Here is a 19,135-nt window from a genome sequence, read left to right as displayed (position 1 = left end):
TCTTCTACAGTTCCGCTTACTCCCTCCCGAAAGCTTGCTGAGCGAGAGGAGCCTTTTCCTGCTGTTAGGGGAGATTTATATTCAAAAAGATTCAAATTCAAACGTATTATTTTCCAATCCTCGCTGAAAGGGCCTTTCCCAAGGGCTCTTATTAGCTGCCCCCACCCCCACCTTGAGGATTTTTCTCACTCTGGGTTTCAGAATCTTCTATCCCAAGATAGACAACCACCTCTTCATTGATTAATCCAGCTGCCATCTGGATGACTTTAATTACAATAAATTTAAACTCACTATGCACTCTGATGTTGAGGGGTTTTGTTTGAGATTTGGAACTTAAGCAGGACTCTCTCTCCAAACATTTCCTATCTGATTTCCAAGCTGTTTGGTGTGCGGTAATTTAATGACTATTTGCAGTTCTTCTGTTGCATAGCAGACTTGTATTTCTTGTAATAACACATGAGTAGTGAAACTAGGGAATCGTACAAATCATCGTTTGGCCCTTGAGCCATAAATTTAAAGGTTAAAATAACAGTAAAGTTTCGATTTAATGACCACCTCCTTTTAAAAATCAATATTGGTTTAACACCTATTATGTGCTTAGCACAGAAATCTATCCCTCAAGATAAGCCTAACGTAAAGGTTTAAGCAAATCAGACAGCCGTAGTGAAAGACCTAATAAACTTGATACACTATCTCTGATGACCATTGAAAAAGTTTAAACTTTGATAATATCTGGTGTTGGATCTGCTATGCCTTGCGAGATTAATTTTGTTCTGGAAGATCCTGTTTTCCTCCTGGCGCCTACATCCTTTTGTTCCTATTCATTCCTTTTTGCAAGTCTTCTGCACCTGTGATGCTTGGAGCCTGGTCCCCGGGTGGATAAGCAAGGAAGTGAGTAGTCGTTATTTACAAATGAATTCAAACGTGTAGGCACAGCGACTTTGCCAATTTTATGTTAATTACAAAATGCATTTACGGAGGATATCTTTGAAAAGTGGTTTTTCTTGGAAAAGGAATTTGCCGACTAATCTGAGTTCCTGCAGAGAAGTAACGTAAATCTTCATTACATTTATTTTCTTCCTGCAAACTGGAAATGTGGGATCTAAATTAAAAAGTTTTCACAACTACCTATTATAAGTACTTTTGTGAGCGCTAAAGTTTTGTCTCTGTGAAAAGTATAGGAAATGGAGTGGCATGCTATAAATGTTTTATGGCACTTAGTTTGAGATACCCACAACTGGCACTCAGAGTGAGTTATGCAGGCAATACCAAACAAGTGGCAATAAAACCTTTATAGTCCCTCATACCATTATGTAGTTTGTTTATGTCACATAAATCAGAGAAAGATATTAAGGAAAATTCTAGTGAGTATTTTAGTAATATTACTCTGTCACCATATGTTCCTTTGCCATTTAAATGAAATTTCCTTAGTTCACTCTAAATCAGTACAATTGTATTTATTTTCAAATGTTACATGTCTACAAATAACATCATTATATTTTTTATTAATACTATTTTTAATTGACAAATAATTGCATACATTTATGGGGTACAATGTGATGCTTTGATATATGTAAATCTTTAAAAAATTTGTACAGTTGATGATTCTATCTGAAGAATGTCTTCTTTCCTACTGAAAATACACTTCCAGCTCTGTGAACGTTTCGGGATCTCTCAAATGATTCATAACCAAACTGCTTCAAGTCTGATCCAGGTAGTGTCAAACTCTAGAATGAGCATTGTTGGTCTCCCGTTTTTTGATTGTTTGTTTGTTTGTTTTTTGAGACAGTCTCGCTCTGTCGCTCAGGCTTGAGTGCAGTGGTGTGATGTCGGCTCACTGCAACCTCTGCCTCCCCGATTAAAGCGATTCTCCTGCCTCAGCCTCCAGCCTCCAGCCGTGGTCTCATTTTAAATAAAAATGTTCATTTTATTCTTTGCCCAGATCCTACTCATCCTTCAAGATCCAAATAAAATATTACATCTATCATGACATTATCCAAACTGCCTTAGGCAAAATCAATTACTTCCTTTTCATTTGTCCTCTGGTGCTCTATTCCAATTTCTATTATGTTTAACACTATCCTATTGCATTACAATTAGTTGGGTGTCTGCCTCTTTTCCTCATAAATTACTTACTTCCTCATAAAGGTCTTAAGTTCCATAAAGACAGGGGTTGTATTAAATTTACTCTCGTATTTGCAGCATTTAGTAGTATGCTTGACACTATATTAGGCTCTAAATGCATATTTATTGAATGAATAAATATGCATGCTACTTGAAAAATGCCCATTCAGAAGTTCCAATTAGTAATTTACATATTCCTTTCCTTCTCCCCCCCTCCCCCACCAAAAAAAAGACTATTTCTATCTCAGTTCTAAAATCGGGACAAGATTTGAAAAGCAAAGGCAGTTTGGTTGTAAGATGAATTGGAGTAAATCCTACACTTAAGAAGGAATCTTCAGCACTTTGGAAGGTTGAGGTGGGAGGATTGCTTGAAGCCAGGAGCTCAAGACCAGTTTTGGACACCATAGCGAGACCCTGTCTCAAAAAAACAACAAAAAAAGCTCTTTCCTTCTTCCTCACCTCCATCTCCCACTTCCTTTTGAGTTTATTGTCTAGAATTAGTCATGCCTTAGAACATGCCCTTGAACAATCTCCCCACATTTTCCACCCTAACTCCCATCCCATTAGAAAATCAATACGTATTTCGTAGGGCGCGGTAATCCCAGCACTTTGGGAGGCTGAGGCAGGCGGATCATCTGAGGTCAGGAGTTCGAGACCAGCCTGGCCAACATGGTGAAACCCCTTCTCTGCTAAAATACAAAAAAATTAGGTGGGCGTGGTGGCGTGTGCCTGTATTCCCAGCTACTCAGGAGGCTGAAGCAGGAGAATCTCTTGAACCCAAGAGGCAGAGGTTAAAGTGAGCTGAGATCACGCCAGTGCACTCCAGCCTGGGTGACAAGAGCAAAATTCTGTCTCAAAAAAAGAAAACAAAAAAAAGAAAAAGAAAGTAAGTATTTCAACTGGTAGAAAGACTGTAGTTCTATTGAGTACATAGTTCATTGCCTTCCTTTTGTAGTTGAGGAAACTGAGGCCTGGCGTTGAGTGACTTGCTTTATAAGGTGATGGAGGGAATCAGTTGGGGCGAGACCCAGGAAACCCTGTCTTCACTGAGGTGGCCTTGTTCATTAGCTTGTTGGGAAATGCAGAATTTGGGGTTGCCTAACTGGAAATGTAGTAGGTTAAGTCCACACACTCCTATGTTACAAATAGACCAACCATCAAGAAGAAAGATCCAAGAAGGTCAAGTTTGCAGTTTCACTGAGAATACAAGGAATATGTGTGTGAGAAGTGATTTGAACAGGGAAAGAAGATATGGTTTAAAATTTTTCCCTTCTCTTCTGTCATTGAGGGAAACTGTAAGCCCTATCTTTGCCAGAGCAGCCCTAGTTTCCATCTCTTAGGTCAACATCATAAATTAAATTAAAACATCAGAAATGAAGTAAAAATTAGCCAGGCATGGTGGTGCACCTGTAGTCCTAGCTACTCCAAAGGCTGAGGCGGGAGGATCACTTGAACCCAGAATTTCGAGGTTATCATAAGGAACGATCATGCCACTATGCTCCAGCCTGGGCAACAGAGCAAGACTCTGTCTCTAAAGAAAATTCAAATAAAAAAAGTTAAAAGAAACGAAGTCCCACTATAATTTCCTCTGTCTCTGAGGCTTGACCCTATCAGTCATCTTTGACTCTGCTCTTTATTGCCTGCCATATCCCTCCAGGGAGACAGCAATGGAATCAGGAAAGCTGCTGTTTAATCCTGCTTCTCTGGAAGCTGCAGCCTCACTAGGGGGTGTCCCTGAAAGAGCTTCAAGAAACATACTTGATCATCAATTTTGTGGGGAGAGGTAGTTTTCTGAGCTATGGATATGGAGGGACTTTGGGGCACTGATGAATGGTTTCGTTGATCAAGGCCTGCAATAAGCAAGGTTGAATGATTAGAAACCAGGACATCTGGGAAAGGAGTACAATTTATGTATAAACTGGAAAGACAGGACTGTGGCCTTATCATGAAGTCTTCCACTGAGAGGATATTTTATCTCCCTAAATAGATTACAGGAGATTTAAACCTATTCTGTAGATGAGAGTGATTCTCATAAGAATAACCAATACATATTGACCATGTATGTCTTAGGTCCTGTGCTAAGCGCTTGATGTGGAATTGTCACAATCCTCATAAGATCCTTAAGATGTGGGTATGGATTATTATTAATCCTGTTTTATGGGAAATTGAAGCTTAGTGAAATGAAGTAACTTTCCCAACATTGTACAAGCTGATATAAGACGGTGATGCAGGCAGGGCCTGGTGGCTCACGCCTGTAGTCCCAGCACTTGGGGAGGCCCAGGTGGGCGGATTGATTGAGCCCGTGAGTTCGAGATCAGCCAAGGTAATGTGGTGAAACCCTGTCTCTACAAAAAATACAAAAGTAGCTGGGTGTGCTGGTGCATTCCTGTATACCAGCTACTTGAGAGGCTGCAGCAGAAGGATTACCTGAGCCTGGGAGGCAGAAGTTACAGTGAGCTGTGATCTTGCCATTGCACTCCAGCCCAGGCAAGAGTGAGACTGTCTTAAAAAAAAAAAAAAAAGAAGACAATGATGGAAGTGGAGCTTCAAATCAGCTGTTTGACTCCAAATCAAATAAGCTTGGTTAAGGAGTTACTGCCAGATTTCTCCTCTAAAGAGTTACTACTACATTTTACTTTGTAATCAATAAGTATTTTGTGGATACTTGAATATTGTGTAAATTCCTGAGGCCGGTGCAGTGGTTTACGCCTGTAACCCCAGCACTTTGGGAGGCCAAGGCGGGCGGATCACCTGAGGTCAGGAGTTCGAGACCACCCTGGCCAGCATAGTGAAACCCCATCTCTACTAAAAATACAAAAATTAGCTGGGCATGGTAGCAGGCACCTGTAATCCCAACTACTCAGGAGGCTGAAGCAGGAGAATTGCTTGAACCCGGGAGGCGGAGGTTGCAGTGAGCTGAGATCACGCCATTGCACTCCAGCCTGGGCAATAAGAGTGAGACTTCATCTAAAACAAAAACAAAAACAAATTCCCAAGGCATCATTCTTTCACCTCTGCTTTTAGCATATGTATTAGTGAAACAAGAGTGTTCCCTAATCTCCCTGGCAGGATGTGTGACGGGGGTGTGGTTTGCCTATTTGGTTGCCACCACTGCTCAAACCCCTGAGGGGAGGCGGAGCACGCAGACAGGCAGGCACAGGAGCACCAGGGGTTGTGTGTTACTGTGTGCCCTTTTAGCCTTGCCATCTGCAGACAGCTTGAGTGTTAGCCAGCTCAGTGGACCCTCTGCCTTTTTGCAAGAGGGCCAGTGTGACAGCTTTCTGTATCCTGAGCTCTTGTCTAGCATCCCATAAGAATCAGGTCACACACAGGCTTGAAGGATGGATATGGGGTTTTATTGAGTAGCAGAGGTAGCTGTCAGTGGGATGGATGGGGAGCTGGAAGGGAGGATGGAGTGAGAAGATGATCCCCTAGAGTTTAACCTTCCAGCGGCCAAACTCCTCTCTGACTGCCCTCAGCTGAACTCCTCTTGGTGTTCAGACGTTCCTCCTCTTCTCTCTTTCCCTGCTGTGCTGTGCCACCGCTCATCTGCTTGTCTCCTTGTCTCCTCATCTGCTTGTCTGCTCATCTGCTTCTGGAGCCTGAGGTTCCAGGTTTATATGGGTAAAAGATAGGGGGCATGGTGGGCCAAAAGGCAATGTTTTGGGCATGAAAATAGGAATGCCTGTCTCCATTTAAGGCCGTGATCTCCAGGCTTGAAGTTGGGCCCTTTGCCAGGGAACCACCCTCTTCTACCCAGAATTTCCCAATCTCCCTGTCTCCCGTTCATATCATTAGTTTCCTATGACTGCTGCCACAAATGACCCCAAACTACATGACAATAGAAATTCATTATCTCACAGTTCCAAAGCCTAGAAGTCTGAACTCAAGGCATTGGCAGGGTCACGCTCCCTCTGGAGGCTCTGCTATACACGTACAGAGGACCAACTGTAGTGATTTTTCTAACTTCACCATTCCTTCTACAATCATTAGTTATCATTCTCCAAGAATGATTATTCCTTATCCCTGTTAAAAAGAAAAGTCTCAGACAAATTAAATTTAATAGAGTTTAATTGAGCAAAAAATGACTTGGATTGGGCAGCCCCAGACCAGAATAGGTTCAGAGAGGCTCCAGCACAGTTGTGTGGTGGTGGAAGATTGACAGACAGAAAAAGGAAGGTGATATACAGAAAATGGAAGTGAGTATTGATATCATTTGGCTCTATGTCCCCACACAAATCTCATGTTGCATTGTAATTCCCAGTGTTGGAGGAGGGACCTGGTGGTAGGTGATTGGATCATGGGGGCGGGTTTCCCCCTTGTTGTTCTCGTGATCGTGAGTGAGTTTTCCCGAGATCTGGTTGTTTAAAAGTGTGTAGCACTTCGCCCTTTGCTCTCTCTCTCTCATGCTGCCATGTGAAGAATTGCTTGCTTTCCCTTTGCCTTCTCCCACGATTGTAAGTTTCCTAAGGCCTCTCCAGCTTTGCCTCCTTTACAGCCTGCGAGTCAATTAAACCTCTTTTCTTGATAAATTACCCAGTCTCAGGTAGTTCTTTATAGCAGTGTGAGAATGGACTAATACAAGTATACAAACAGCTGATTGGTTACGGCTCAGTGTTTGCCTTATTTGAACATGGTTTGAACAGTTGGCCACCCTTGGTTGGCTAAAACTCAGTGACTGGCACAAGAATAGGTAAATCTATTTACACATCCCGTTAGGTTGTAGTTCGCCATGTACGGAGAAACTTTTAGGCTGACGTTAGAATATGTAACGCAGCAGCTTTAGGCTAAGCTTAATTTAACATTCCTTGTTTATTCATATCAATATGTACTCATGGATTTTTATTTTATTCAGCAGATTTGTAAGGGATTAACTCAGCAGGTGTGGATTGTTCAAACCCTGTACTTTGCAAAGAAAGGTTTGGCCCTTGCCTAGTTTCAAGGCTCTTAATAGAGAGTATTTTTGTTTAGTTAAGGCCTTGGGCCACACCAGATCATTCATGCTAACAGTGCAATTTATAGTGGGTGCTTTGGGCCACATAATATCAGCTTGACCTCTGGAGGGACTGGAGAGTTCAGGTCAGCCATAGAAGCAATTACTATGACTATGCAAATGACTCCCAATAAAAACCCTGGACACCAAGGCTTAGGTGGGCTTCTGATTGAAAATACTTCCCGTGTGTTGTCACATAATATTAATGTCTGCACAGCTCCACTGAAAGGGGACACTGGAAGCCTGCATCTGGTCTCTCTTGGACTCTGCACTATGTGCCTTTTCCTATTGTTGATTTTAATTTGCATCCTTTCACCGTAATGAATCATAACCATGAATATAACAATGTGTCTGAGTTCTTTGAGTTCTTGTAGCAAATCATTGAAATTGAGGGTGGTCTTAGGGGTTCCCAACCATAGGATTATAATCCATTACCACATCTGTTTATTTTGGTGTTCAAATAGTCCCAGATTTGGACCATCATCCAAACATATAAGTACTTTAATATACTTTCTCACAATAGGGAGTGTACTTTCTCATAATAGGGAGCCATGAGAACATTTTAAGCAGGAGGGTGATTTGATTAAAGCTATGGAAAATATTCTCTTGCCCTTCCTAATGTCCCACTGTAGTCTACATCTTCAGCCTGGTTGAAACTGGTATGCCAACAAGACAAGTACAGACCCTTCATAGATTTATACACACATACTACACACACACACACACACACACACACACACAAAATTAAAAAAAAAAAAATCATTACCTAGGACAGTCTCATTGTACAACTGTTGTCCCAGTTGTTTGAAAACACAGCTTGAGGCAAATATTTTTCAGAGGGTTTGTCTCCAGAGAACTGAGCCCCAAACTAAGGGTTGTAGAGCATATATTCTCAAGCCTCAGGTTCTCTTTGCTACAGCCTGGCCTAAGATACCAAAGCACACTCTGCCTTCTGCACAGCTGGTTATATCCTCCCCCTTTCCTTAGGTACTTCTCTGTTCCCTTCATTGCAAAGACCCAGATATGGTGGTGATAAAGGAAGCTTGTTGGGAGAGATCTAGACTTCACTTAATTATCATGCAAGTTAATTTTTTTTTTTTTTTTTTTTTTTTTGAGACAGAGTCTTGCTCTGTTGCCCAGGCTGGTGTAGTGGCATGATCTTGGCTCACTGCAACCTCCACCTCCTAGGTTCAAGCAATTCTCATGCCTCAGCCTCCTGAGTAGCTGGGATTACAGGTGTGCACTACCACACCTGGCTAATTTTTGTATTTTTAGTAAAGACAAGATTTCACCATGTTGACCAGGCTGCATGTTAATTTTAGTATATGTATACTAACTGATATAGTTTGGCTATAGGTCCCCACCCAAATCTCATGTGGAATTTTATTCCCCATGTGTCAGGGGAGGGACTTGGTGGGAGGTGATTGAATCATGGGGATGGATTTCCCCCATGCTGTTCTCATGATAGTGAGTGAGTTCTCATGAGATCTGATGGTTTAAAAGTGTGGTACTTCCCCACTTGCTCTCTCTCCTGCTGCCATGTGAGATGTGCCTTTCTTCCCATTCCCCTTCTGCCACGATTGTAACTTTCCTGAGGCCTCCTAACCTCTTTTTTTTTTTTTTTTTTTTTTAGATGGAGTCTCGCCCAGGCTGGAGTGCAGTGGTGTGTTCTCGGCTCACTGACACCTCTGCCTCCCAGGTTCAAGCGATTCTCCTGCCTCAGCCTCCTGAGTAGCTGGGATTACAGGTGGTGCCACCACAGCCAGCTAATTTTTGGTATTTTTATTAGAGACAGGGTTTCACCAGGGTCAGGCTGGTCTCAAACTCCCGACCTCGTGATCTGCCCGCCTCAGCCTCCGAAAGTGCTGGGATTACATGCATGAGCTACTGCACCCAGTCACCTCTTTTCTTTATAAATTACTCAATCTCAGGTAGTTCTTTGTAGCTTTGTGAAAACAGACTAATACACTAGCTAAACATATCGTTGCTTGATATCAGGTTAAATTTTGTCACAGGGATTTTTCTGTTTCTTAAGATCCAAAAAGGTAGACTCAAGCTTTTGTGGAAGTCCAAAACCCTCTCCCACATATCTACAAATTCTGGAGAGGCTTACAGTCTCTTGTCCAATACGTCTTCAACTTTCTGCTTCCATGAGTGCTTTCTCTGTTCAGTGGAAAATTGAAATTTAGCCTCTTCATAGAGTCCTCCCTCCACCAAAATACACACACAGAACATTTATGAAAGTAACAAAGTGAACACTGGACTATTAATTGCACCTGTTTAATTTTATTGCACCATCAGTCTATTTATGTATACTCATTTTACTCCTGCTCATGGAATATGGTTGCTTGCTCACAACTTTAAAAACTCAGAGGAACATTGCTCATGGCATGTTGTAACAGACCCCTTGAATGCCCACGTCACATCCCCTGGCTCAATTCTGAGACAGTTCTAAACCTACTTCACACTCACAGCATCTTTCCTCAAGACCCTGCCACGTGTCTTTCTATATTTCGCTTTTTCTTTTCTTTTTCTTTTTTCCTTTTTTTTTTTTTTTTTTTTTTTTTTTTGAGACAGTGTATCACCTGTTGCCCAGGCTGGAGTGCAGCAGCTCAATCAAAGCTCATTGCAGCCTGACCCTCCTGGGCTTGAAGGATTCTCCTACCTCAGACTCCTAGTAGCTGTGACTCCAGGCACACGCCACCATGCCTGGCTATATTACTTTTTTCTGTAGAAACAGGGATTTCCCTATCTTGCCCAAGCTGCTCTCTAACTCCTAGGCTCAAGTGATCTTCCTGCCTTTGCTTCCTAAAGTTCTGGGATTACAAACATGAGCCATGGTGTCCAGCCTTTTTTTTTTTTTTTTTTTTAAGAGACGAGGTCACACTCTGCTGTCCAGGTTGGAGTGCAGTGATCATAGCTCACTGCAGCCTTGAACTCCTGGGCTCAAGTGATCCTCCTGTCTCAGCATGTGGAGTAGATGGGACTACAGGTGTGCATCACCACACTTGGCTAATTTATTTTAATGTTATTATTTTTGATAGAGACAGGGTCTCGTTTATTTGCCCAGGCTAGTCTGGAACTCCTGGCCTTAAGGAATTTGCCATTCTCAGCCTCCCAAAGGCCTGAGCCACTGTACCTGGCCTTTATTTATTTATTTATTTTATTATTATTATTATTGAGACGAAGTCTCGCTCTGTCACTAGGCTGGAGTGCAGTGGCGCAATCTCAGCTCACTGTAACCTCCGCCTCCCAGATTCAAACGATTCCTCTGCCTCAGCCTCCCTAGTAGCTGGGACTACAGGTGCATGCCACCATGCCCAGCTAATTTTTTGTGTTTTGGTAGAGATGGGGTTTCACCATGTTAGCTGGGATGGTCTCAATCTCCTGACCTCGTGATCTGCCTGCCTTAGCCTCCCAAAGTGCTGGGATTACAGGCATGAACCACCTGGCCTATTTTTAAATTTTTTTAAGAAACAGTGGTCCAGGCACAGTGGCTCACGGCTGTAATCCCAGCATTTTGGGAGGCCAAGATGGGCAGATCACCTGAGGTCAGGAGTTTGAGACCAGCCTGCCAACATGGTGAAACCCCATGTCTACTAAAAATACAAAAATTAGCCAGGTGTCGTGGCACATGCCTGTAATCCCAGCTACTTGGGAGGCTGAGGTAGGAGAATCACTTGAACCCAGGAGGCAGAGGTTGCAGTGAGCAGAGACTGCACACCACTGCACTCCAGGCTGGGCAACAGAGCGAGACTCTGCCTCAAAAAAAAAAACAATTAAAAAAAAAAAAGAAGGAAGGAAGGAAAAAAAGAAGGAAAGAAAGAGGAAGGAAGGAAAAAAAGAAGGAAAGAAAGAGGAAGAAAGGAAGAAAGAGGGAGGGTGTGTGTCGGCCGGGCAGTGGCTCACGCCTGTAATCCCAGCACTTTGGGAGGCTGAGGTGGGTGGATCACCTGAGGTTGGGAGTTTGAGACCAGCCTGGCCGACGTGGTAAAACCCCATCTCTACTAAAACCACAAAAATTAGCCGGGCATGGTGGTGCATGCCTGTAAGTCCCAACTACTTGGGAGGCTGAGGTAGGAGAATCACTTGAACCCAGGAGGTAGAGGTTGCAGTGAGCCGAGACTGTGCCATAGCACTCCAGCCTGGGCGAGAGAGAGAGAGAGAGAGAGAGAGAGAGAGAGAGAGAGGAGAGAGAGAGAGAGAGGAGAGAGAGGAGAGAGAGGAGGGAGGGGTGGGAGGGAAGGGAGGGAAGGAAAGAAGGAAGGAAAAGAAAAAGAGGGAAAGAAAAGAAACAGTGTCTTGCTTTGTCACCAGGCTGGAGTGCAGTGGCACAATCACAGCTCACTGCAACCTCAGTCCTCCCACCTGAGTTTCCAGAGTAGGTGCATGCCACCCCGCACCAGGTTAATTAATTATTTGGTAAAGATGGCTCCCATTTTTTTGCCCAGGCTGGTCTCAAACTTTCTGGCCTCAAGAGAGCCTCTAATGTGCTAGGATTACAGGTGTGAGCCAGGGCACCCAGCCTGCTGCTTTTTTTTTTTTTTTTTTTTTTAACACCACTGAGCTCTCCTTTAACACCACTGAGTGCATCTCCTTCCCAACACACCCCACAAAGCAAAATAAATCCTCAATTAATAGAGGAAGTCAATGGGTAACTGCTACAGTCTCCCAGCTTCCAGGTGGGCTGTTCTAGGAGGCATTCTGCACCCTTCTCTAGGAGGCAACCTATACCTCTAGGAGGCTCATAGAAGTGAGCACTTGTTGCCTACAGCAGCCACTTTAATAATATACCCCTGGCTTGTCCGTTTTCACGGTCTCTCTCCCTGTTCTGTCATCCTTGCTTCCTTCCAAATAAGCTACCTGCACCTAAATCCTTGTCTTGGGATCTGCTTTTGGGGAAACATTGCTTGTATTACTGTTTGATATATAATTTTAGTTTTTGTATTTTAACTTTTTATGGATGTCCTTTCGTAAGGGGCTTGCCCTCAAGTCTAATTACCTGTTGGGTCTTCTTCTGTCAGCTGTGAGTTGAATAAAGAGACAAGGCAAAGTAATGTTGCTAGAAGTGCTCAAAGCTTCATCCTAAAAGAATATTCAAGAGGTCAGAACTAGGACAATATTAAAGAAGCTGTCAACATAGAGGGTGAATAAGTGAACTTGGTCTTTTTTGTTCTTTCCTTTTTTGAGACAGGGTCTCACTCTGTCACCCAGTCTGGAGTGCAGTGGCGCCCTCACACTTCACTACAGCCTCAACCTCCTGGGCCCAAGCAGTCTTCCCACCTCAGCCTCCTAAGTAGCTGGGACACAAGCGTGTGCCACCACGCCCAGCGAATTGTTTTATTTTTGTAGAGACAGAGCCTCCCTATGTTACCCATGCTGGTCTCAAACTCCCAGACTCAAGTGATGCTCCTAACTTGGCCTCCCAAAGTGCTAGGATTACAGGTGTGAGACACTGCACCAGGACCATCTTTTTTTTTTTTTTTAAACATTGCAATCCTTCTAAACAAAAGCTTACATGTTACTTCAGTATACAAAAGTGGCAGGAGCCTGTAGTCCCAGCTTCTAGGGAGGCTAAGGCAGGAGAATGGCTTGAACCCAAGAGGCGGCGGAGCTTGCAGTGAGCGGAGATCACGCCACTGCACTCCAGCCTGGGCGACAGAGCGAGACTCCGTCTCAGAAAAAAAAAAAAAAAAAAGTGGAATCCTGAGGCATATGGGTCCTCTCTCTTGCCCCTTAACCCACAGCTCCCAAGGCACCTGATAGAACTCTGAAGCCCCTAGGCAAACAGTTTGAAAACTATTGCGCTAGACAAGCAGCTACAGCCCAGCGGGAGAGCAAAGGAGGACACAGATGTGGGAGTTGCTAGGCCGGGCGTGGTGGCCGGGCGTGGTGGCTCACGCCTGTAATCCCAGCACTTTGGGAAGCTGAGGCAGGCGGATCACCTGAGGTCAGGAGTTCGAGACCAGCCTGACCAACATGGAGAAACCACAACTACTAAAAATACAAAAACTTAGCTGGGCATGGTGGTGGCACATGCCTGCCGTCCCAGCTACTCGGGAGGCTGAGGCAGGAGAATCTCTTGAACCCAGGAGGCGGAGGCTGCAGTGAGCCGAGATCGGGCCATTGCACTCCAGTCTGGGCAACAGAGCAAGACTCCGTCTAAAACAAACAAACAAACAAAAAATTAGCCGGGTGTGGTGGCGCATGCCTGTAATCTCAGCTACTCGGGAGGCTGAGGCAAGAGAATCACTTGAACCTGGGAGGCAGAGGTTGCAGTGAGCTGAGATCGTGCCATTGCACACCAGCCTGGGCAACAAGTGCGAAACTCTGTCTCAAAAAAAAAAAGAAAAGAAAAGAAATGAGAGTTGCTAATATGCAGGAAACAGGAGGGTGATTCTTGGTACTACAATTTTTATCTGTAAGTCTTCTCATTTCAATAAAATTCTGATAACTACATTTCAGTCTATTATATTTACGTGCCATAATTTCATCCTTCAGCTGTTGTTGGGTATTTAAGTTGTTTCCAGTTTTTTGCTTTATGAACAGTATTGCAAGGAGCAACTTTCTGCATACATCTAATTCGTCTGATTTCTTTAGAGTACAGTCCTAGAAGGAGACTTTCTTTGTCATGGAACATGAATGCTCCCCCCTCTGTTTTAGGGTCAGGATCTTGCTCTGTCACCCAGGCTGGTCTTGAACGCCTGGGGTCACACCATCCTCCCACCTCGGCCTCCAGAAGTGGGGGATTCTAGGTGTGAGCCACCAAGCCCAGATCCTCAATGCGCCTTGATGTCTTCGATGCTCATTGTCAAATTATTCTCCAGAAAGACTGTTATCAGTTTCCCTACCATGCACAGTACATGAGAGTACTATTTTGAATGCATATGTGCCAGCACCAAGTGCATGAATACCTTTGAAATTATATTGTTGAAAATAAGGTTGCAGCTGGGCATGGTGGCTCACGCCTGTAATCCCAGCACTTTGGGAGGCCGAGGCGGGTGGATCACGAGGTCAGGAGTTCGAGACCAGCCTGGCCAACATAGTGAAACCCCGTCTCTACTAAAATACAAAATTAGCCAGGCGTGGAGGCAGGCGCCTGTAATCCCAGCTACTCGGGAGGCTGAGGCAGAGAATTGCTTGAACCTGGGAGGCGGAGGTTGCAGTGAGCCGAGATTGTGCCACTGCACTCCAGCCTGGGCAACAGAGTAAGACTCTATCTCAAAAAAAAAAAGAAATAAAGAAAAAAGAAAATAAGGTTGCAACACCCATATTTGTGTCGTTTGCCTTACGGTTTTGAGAAGCTTAGAATCATAATTGGGGACCAGGCATGGTGGCTAACTCCAGTAATCCCAGCACTTTGGGAGGCTGAGGCCAGAATGCTTGAGTCCAGGAGTTTGAGAACAGCGTGTGTGACATGGCGAAATCCCATCTCTACAAAAATACCTCAAATAAATATAAAAGTTAGCCGAACATGATGGCACTTGCCCGTAGCCCAGCTACTTGGGAGGCTGAGGTGGGAGGATCACATGAGCCCAAGAGGCAGAGGTTGCAGTGAGCTGAGATCACACCACTGCACTCCAGCCTGGACGACAAAATAAGACCCTGTCTCCAAAAAAAAAAAAAAACAAAAAACCATAATTGGTCCCTTTTTTGTTTACAGTTAGTGCTAGATAGTGCTAATGTTACATTTAAGTCCCTTTGCCTCAAGCCCTACACCAGACATCCTCTTGACCTGAGCATCTTCACCTTCTGTGCCATCTTATTTAGAGTGACAACACTCTGCCACGTTTTCAGACCCTTATCCATCAACGTCAATAAAGTTCCATGGTTCTTCTCCAGCTATCACATATCACGTAAGTTCCTCAACAAATGAATAAACAAACAAGCAAAACCTGAGGCCAAGAGAAATTCTAGTTGAAGAACTTAACCTAATGGGAAAAATTAAGTTAGAGGGGCTGAGATTATGAAAGTTCCCGTGAATGTCCTCATAAAATAAATAAAAACTAAAGATATGCTCTTTGGATAGACAGAATAGCATAGTGGATAAGGGCAAAGACTCGGGAGCCAGGCTGCCTTGATTCAGATATTGCTTCTGCTAACTACAAACTGTGTGATCCTGGTAAAGCTACTTAACCTTTCTATGCCTCAGGGTCCTCCTTTGTAAAAGTGGGTAAAAATATCTGCCTCAGAGGGATGTTGAAAGAATTAAATAACTTAAAATATACTTAGAACAGTGTGTGGCACATAGTTTCTTACCGTTTTTTCTTTTTAACTATTTATTTTGACATAAAGAAGGTTAAAGAATAGTACAAAGAACTCCCTTGTATCCATTATTAACATTCCCTAAATATCAACATTTATATTAGCTATCAATCGCTCTCTGTCTTACCATTCTATTCAACATTGTACTGGAGATCTAGCTAGAGCAATAAGGATAGAAAATAAAGTATATATAGGACAAAATTAAACAGTAAAACCCTTTTTATTTGTGAATGTCATAAAAATCTGAAGGAATCTACATTTGAAAAGTAGAAATGATTGTCTTCGTTCATTTTGTGCTGCTATAACAGAATATCTAAGGCTGAGTAATTTAAAATAAACAGAAATTTATTTGGGTCATGGTTCTGGAGACTGGGAAGTCCAAGATTGAGGGGCTGGCATCTTGTGAAGGCCTTATTGCTGCATCATCTCAGGGCGGAAGGCAAAAAGACAACAGAGAGAGAGAAAGGAGAGAAAGAGAGAGAGAGAAGGGGTTCAAACTTGAACCTGCCCTTTTATAACAAACCCATTCCTGAAATAATGAACTTGCTCCTGTGGTGATGGCCTTAATCCATTCATAGAGTTGGAGCCTCATGGCCTAATCACCTCTCATTAGGCTCCACTTCTCAATAACGTTACATTGAGGATTAAGTTTCCAACATATGCTTTTTGGAGAATACATTAAAAACATAGTATTCTATCCTTGGCCCCCCAAATTCACATCCTTCTCACATGAAAAATATATTCATTTCATCCTAATAACACCACGTCTTAAATCATTCCTGCACCAATTCAAAAGTCCAAAGTCCAGCGTCTCATCTACATTAGATATGGGAGAGACTCATGGCACAATTCATTCTGAGGCAAACTTCTTCCAGCCTTGAGCCTGTGAAATCAAATAAGTTCCACTATGCGATGTCCTAATGGGGACCCTGGTACCTCCAGGATACTCTCTGCTGTGGCTCTGACCCTATACCACATTTCTGCCTGGGCCCTCAGGCTGTCCGAGATATTCCTTGAAATCTAGGTGAAGGCTGCCATGGCCCATAGCTTGCACCCTCTTGGCATCTGCAGAGTTGGCACCATGTGAATACTGCCAAGATTTAGAGCTTGTGCCCTCTAGAGCAGCAGCACATGCTGCACCTGGCCACACTTGAGCCAGGGCTGGGGTGGCCAAGGAGTGCTGTGCAGGGGGCAGAGACTTGGGGGAATGCGGGTAGTAAATGCTGATCATCTGCTGGTGCTTCTCTGGAAAGCTCACCCTCAATACCCTGCTCTCGCTTGTGATGGGAGGGGCAGCCTCATCCTCTCATTGTCTTGATTAATAGCACCTGACTCCTTTCCAGCCCTACTAATCTCTTTAGTAAACAGTTGCTTTGCCACACCTTTGGTTTGCTCTCCTAAACATGGCTTTTCACTCTTTACATGGCCAGAATGGACATTTTCCAAGTCTTTCTATTCTGCTTCCCTTTTAAGTGATAATCACTATCTTTAAATCATGTATGTCCTCTCTAAATTTATCACATATAGTTAAGAGAAGCCACGCAGCTTCATGATGCTTTACTTCTTAGATTTTAACTTCAGCCAGATATCCTAGTTCACGGTTCTTAAGTTCTGTCTTCCATAAAGCCCTTGGGCATGGACACAATTCAGCTAACTTCTTTGCCACTTTATAACAAGGATGACCCTTTTTCCAGTTTCCAGTACCTTGTTCCTCATTTTCATCTGAGACTCATCAGAATAGTCTTCACGGTCCACATTTCCACCAACATTCTGGTCATGACCCTTTAAGTAATCTCTAAGCAATTTCAGACTTTCCTAACAGCTATTCTCTTCTTCTGAGCCTTAATGCTCTGTACAATTTTTTTTTTTTCTAGGCTTCTCCTCCAAATTCTTCAGCCTCTACCCATTATCCACTTTCAAAGTCACTTCCACATTTTCAGGTATTTGTTATAACAATACCCCACTTCTCCGGTACCAATTTTCTATTTTTGTTTTTTTGTGCTACTGTAACAGGATGCCCAAGAACGGAAATTTATTTGGCTCATGGTTCTGGTGGCTGGGAAGTCCAAGACTGAGAGGCTGGCAAGGGACTTCTTGCTGTGTGATCTCATGGCAGAAGGTAAGAGGGCAAGAGAGAAAAGGGCATTGAACTCACCCTTTTACAATGAACCCACTTCTACAATAATGAACTCACTTCCACAATAACATCACTAATCTATTTATGAGGGTGGAGCCCTTGTGGCCTAATTGCCTGTCATTAGGCCTTAGCTGCCAACACTGCTGCATTGGGGATTAAGTTTTCAATACATGCTTTTGGGGGAATACATGCAAACCATAGCACTAAAAGTTGAATTTAGCAAGATCGTAGGATACAAGGTCAATAACCAAATATTAATTGTATTTATATACTAACAATAAGCAATTGGAAAATAACTTTTTTTAATCGAGGTATAATTCTTGTACCATAAAACTCACCATTTAAAATTATGCAAGACAGTGTTTTTGTTTTTTGAGATGGAGTCTCCCTCTGTTGCCCAGGCTGGAGTGCAGTGGCACAATCTAGGCTCACTGCAACCTCCGCCTCCTGGGTTCAAGCAATTCTCCTGCCTCAGCCTCCTGAGTAGCTGGGACTACAAGCACGCCCCATCACGCCAGGTTAGTTTTTTCGTATTTTTAGTAGAGACGGGGTTGGTTTCACCATGTTGGCCAGGCTGGTAGTGAACTCCTGACCTGGGCCTCCCAAAGTGCTAGGATTACAGGCATGAGCCATCGTGCCCATCCAGTGGTTTTTAATATGTACATAAAATTGTGTAACCATCACCAGTATCTAATTCTAGAGCATTTACATCATCCTAAAAAGAAACCTCTTATCTATTGGCACTTGTTCATCATTTACCCCTCCCCACAGTTCCTGTCAATGACTAATCTACTTTCTGTTTTTATGGATTTGCTTATTCTGACATTTCATATAAATGGAATCACCCAATATATGTGGGCTTTTGTTTCTGGCTTCTTTCACTTACTGAAATGCTTTCAAGTTTCACCAATGTTGTGGCATGTGTCAGCACTTCATTCCTTTTTATAACTGAATAACATCCCCTTGTATATATATACTACTTTTTGTTTATTCACTCATAGGTTGATGAACATTTGGGTGTTTCCACTTTTGGTTATTATGCATAATGCTGCTATAAACATTTGTGTGCAAGTTTTATGTGAACATACATTTTCAATTCTCTTGGAAACATAATTGGAATTCTCTTGGAAAGAAAGTTGGAAAATTAAATTTTAAAGATGTCATCTGGAATAGTATAAAAAGACATTAAGTACTTAAGGATGAATTTAACAAAATATACGTAACACCTATACACTGAAACCTATAAACATTGCTGAGATAAATTTAAAAGATTTTAATACATGAGAAAACATACTATGGGCTGGGCACAGTGGCTCACACCTGTAATCCCAGGATTTTGGGAGGCTGAGGCAGGCAGATCATTTGAGGTCAGGAGTTCGAGACCAGCCTGGCCAACATGGTGAAACCCTGTCTCTACAAAAAGTACAAAAATTATCTGGGCATGGTGGCATGCACTTGTAATTCCAGCTGCTCAGGAGGCTGAGGTAGGAGAATCACTTGAACCTGGGAAGCAGAGGTCGCAGTGAGCTGAGATCGCACCACTGCACTCAGCTTGGGTGACAGAGCAAGACTTTGTCTAAAAAAAGAGAAAATACTATGGATTTTTTTTTTTTTTT

General features: G+C 43.1%; 1 protein-coding gene across 1 annotated transcript in view; it reads left to right on the top strand.

Moving 5' to 3' along the window:
* The window catches only part of LOC108513805 (translation initiation factor IF-2-like), a 37,973-nt gene that overhangs the window by 1,338 nt on the left and 17,500 nt on the right, over nt 1–19,135 (top strand). Inside the window, exon 3 of the mRNA XM_017849671.1 lies at nt 17,396–17,501. Within this exon, the coding sequence (XP_017705160.1) occupies nt 17,396–17,501 (106 nt within the window). The remainder of the gene's footprint in view (nt 1–17,395; nt 17,502–19,135) is intronic.

Source organism: Rhinopithecus bieti, unplaced genomic scaffold (assembly GCF_001698545.2).
Source record: "Rhinopithecus bieti isolate Rb0 unplaced genomic scaffold, ASM169854v2 scaffold_32083, whole genome shotgun sequence".
NCBI classification, from domain to species: Eukaryota; Metazoa; Chordata; class Mammalia; order Primates; family Cercopithecidae; genus Rhinopithecus; species Rhinopithecus bieti.
This window is presented reverse-complemented; position numbering and strand designations above follow the sequence as displayed.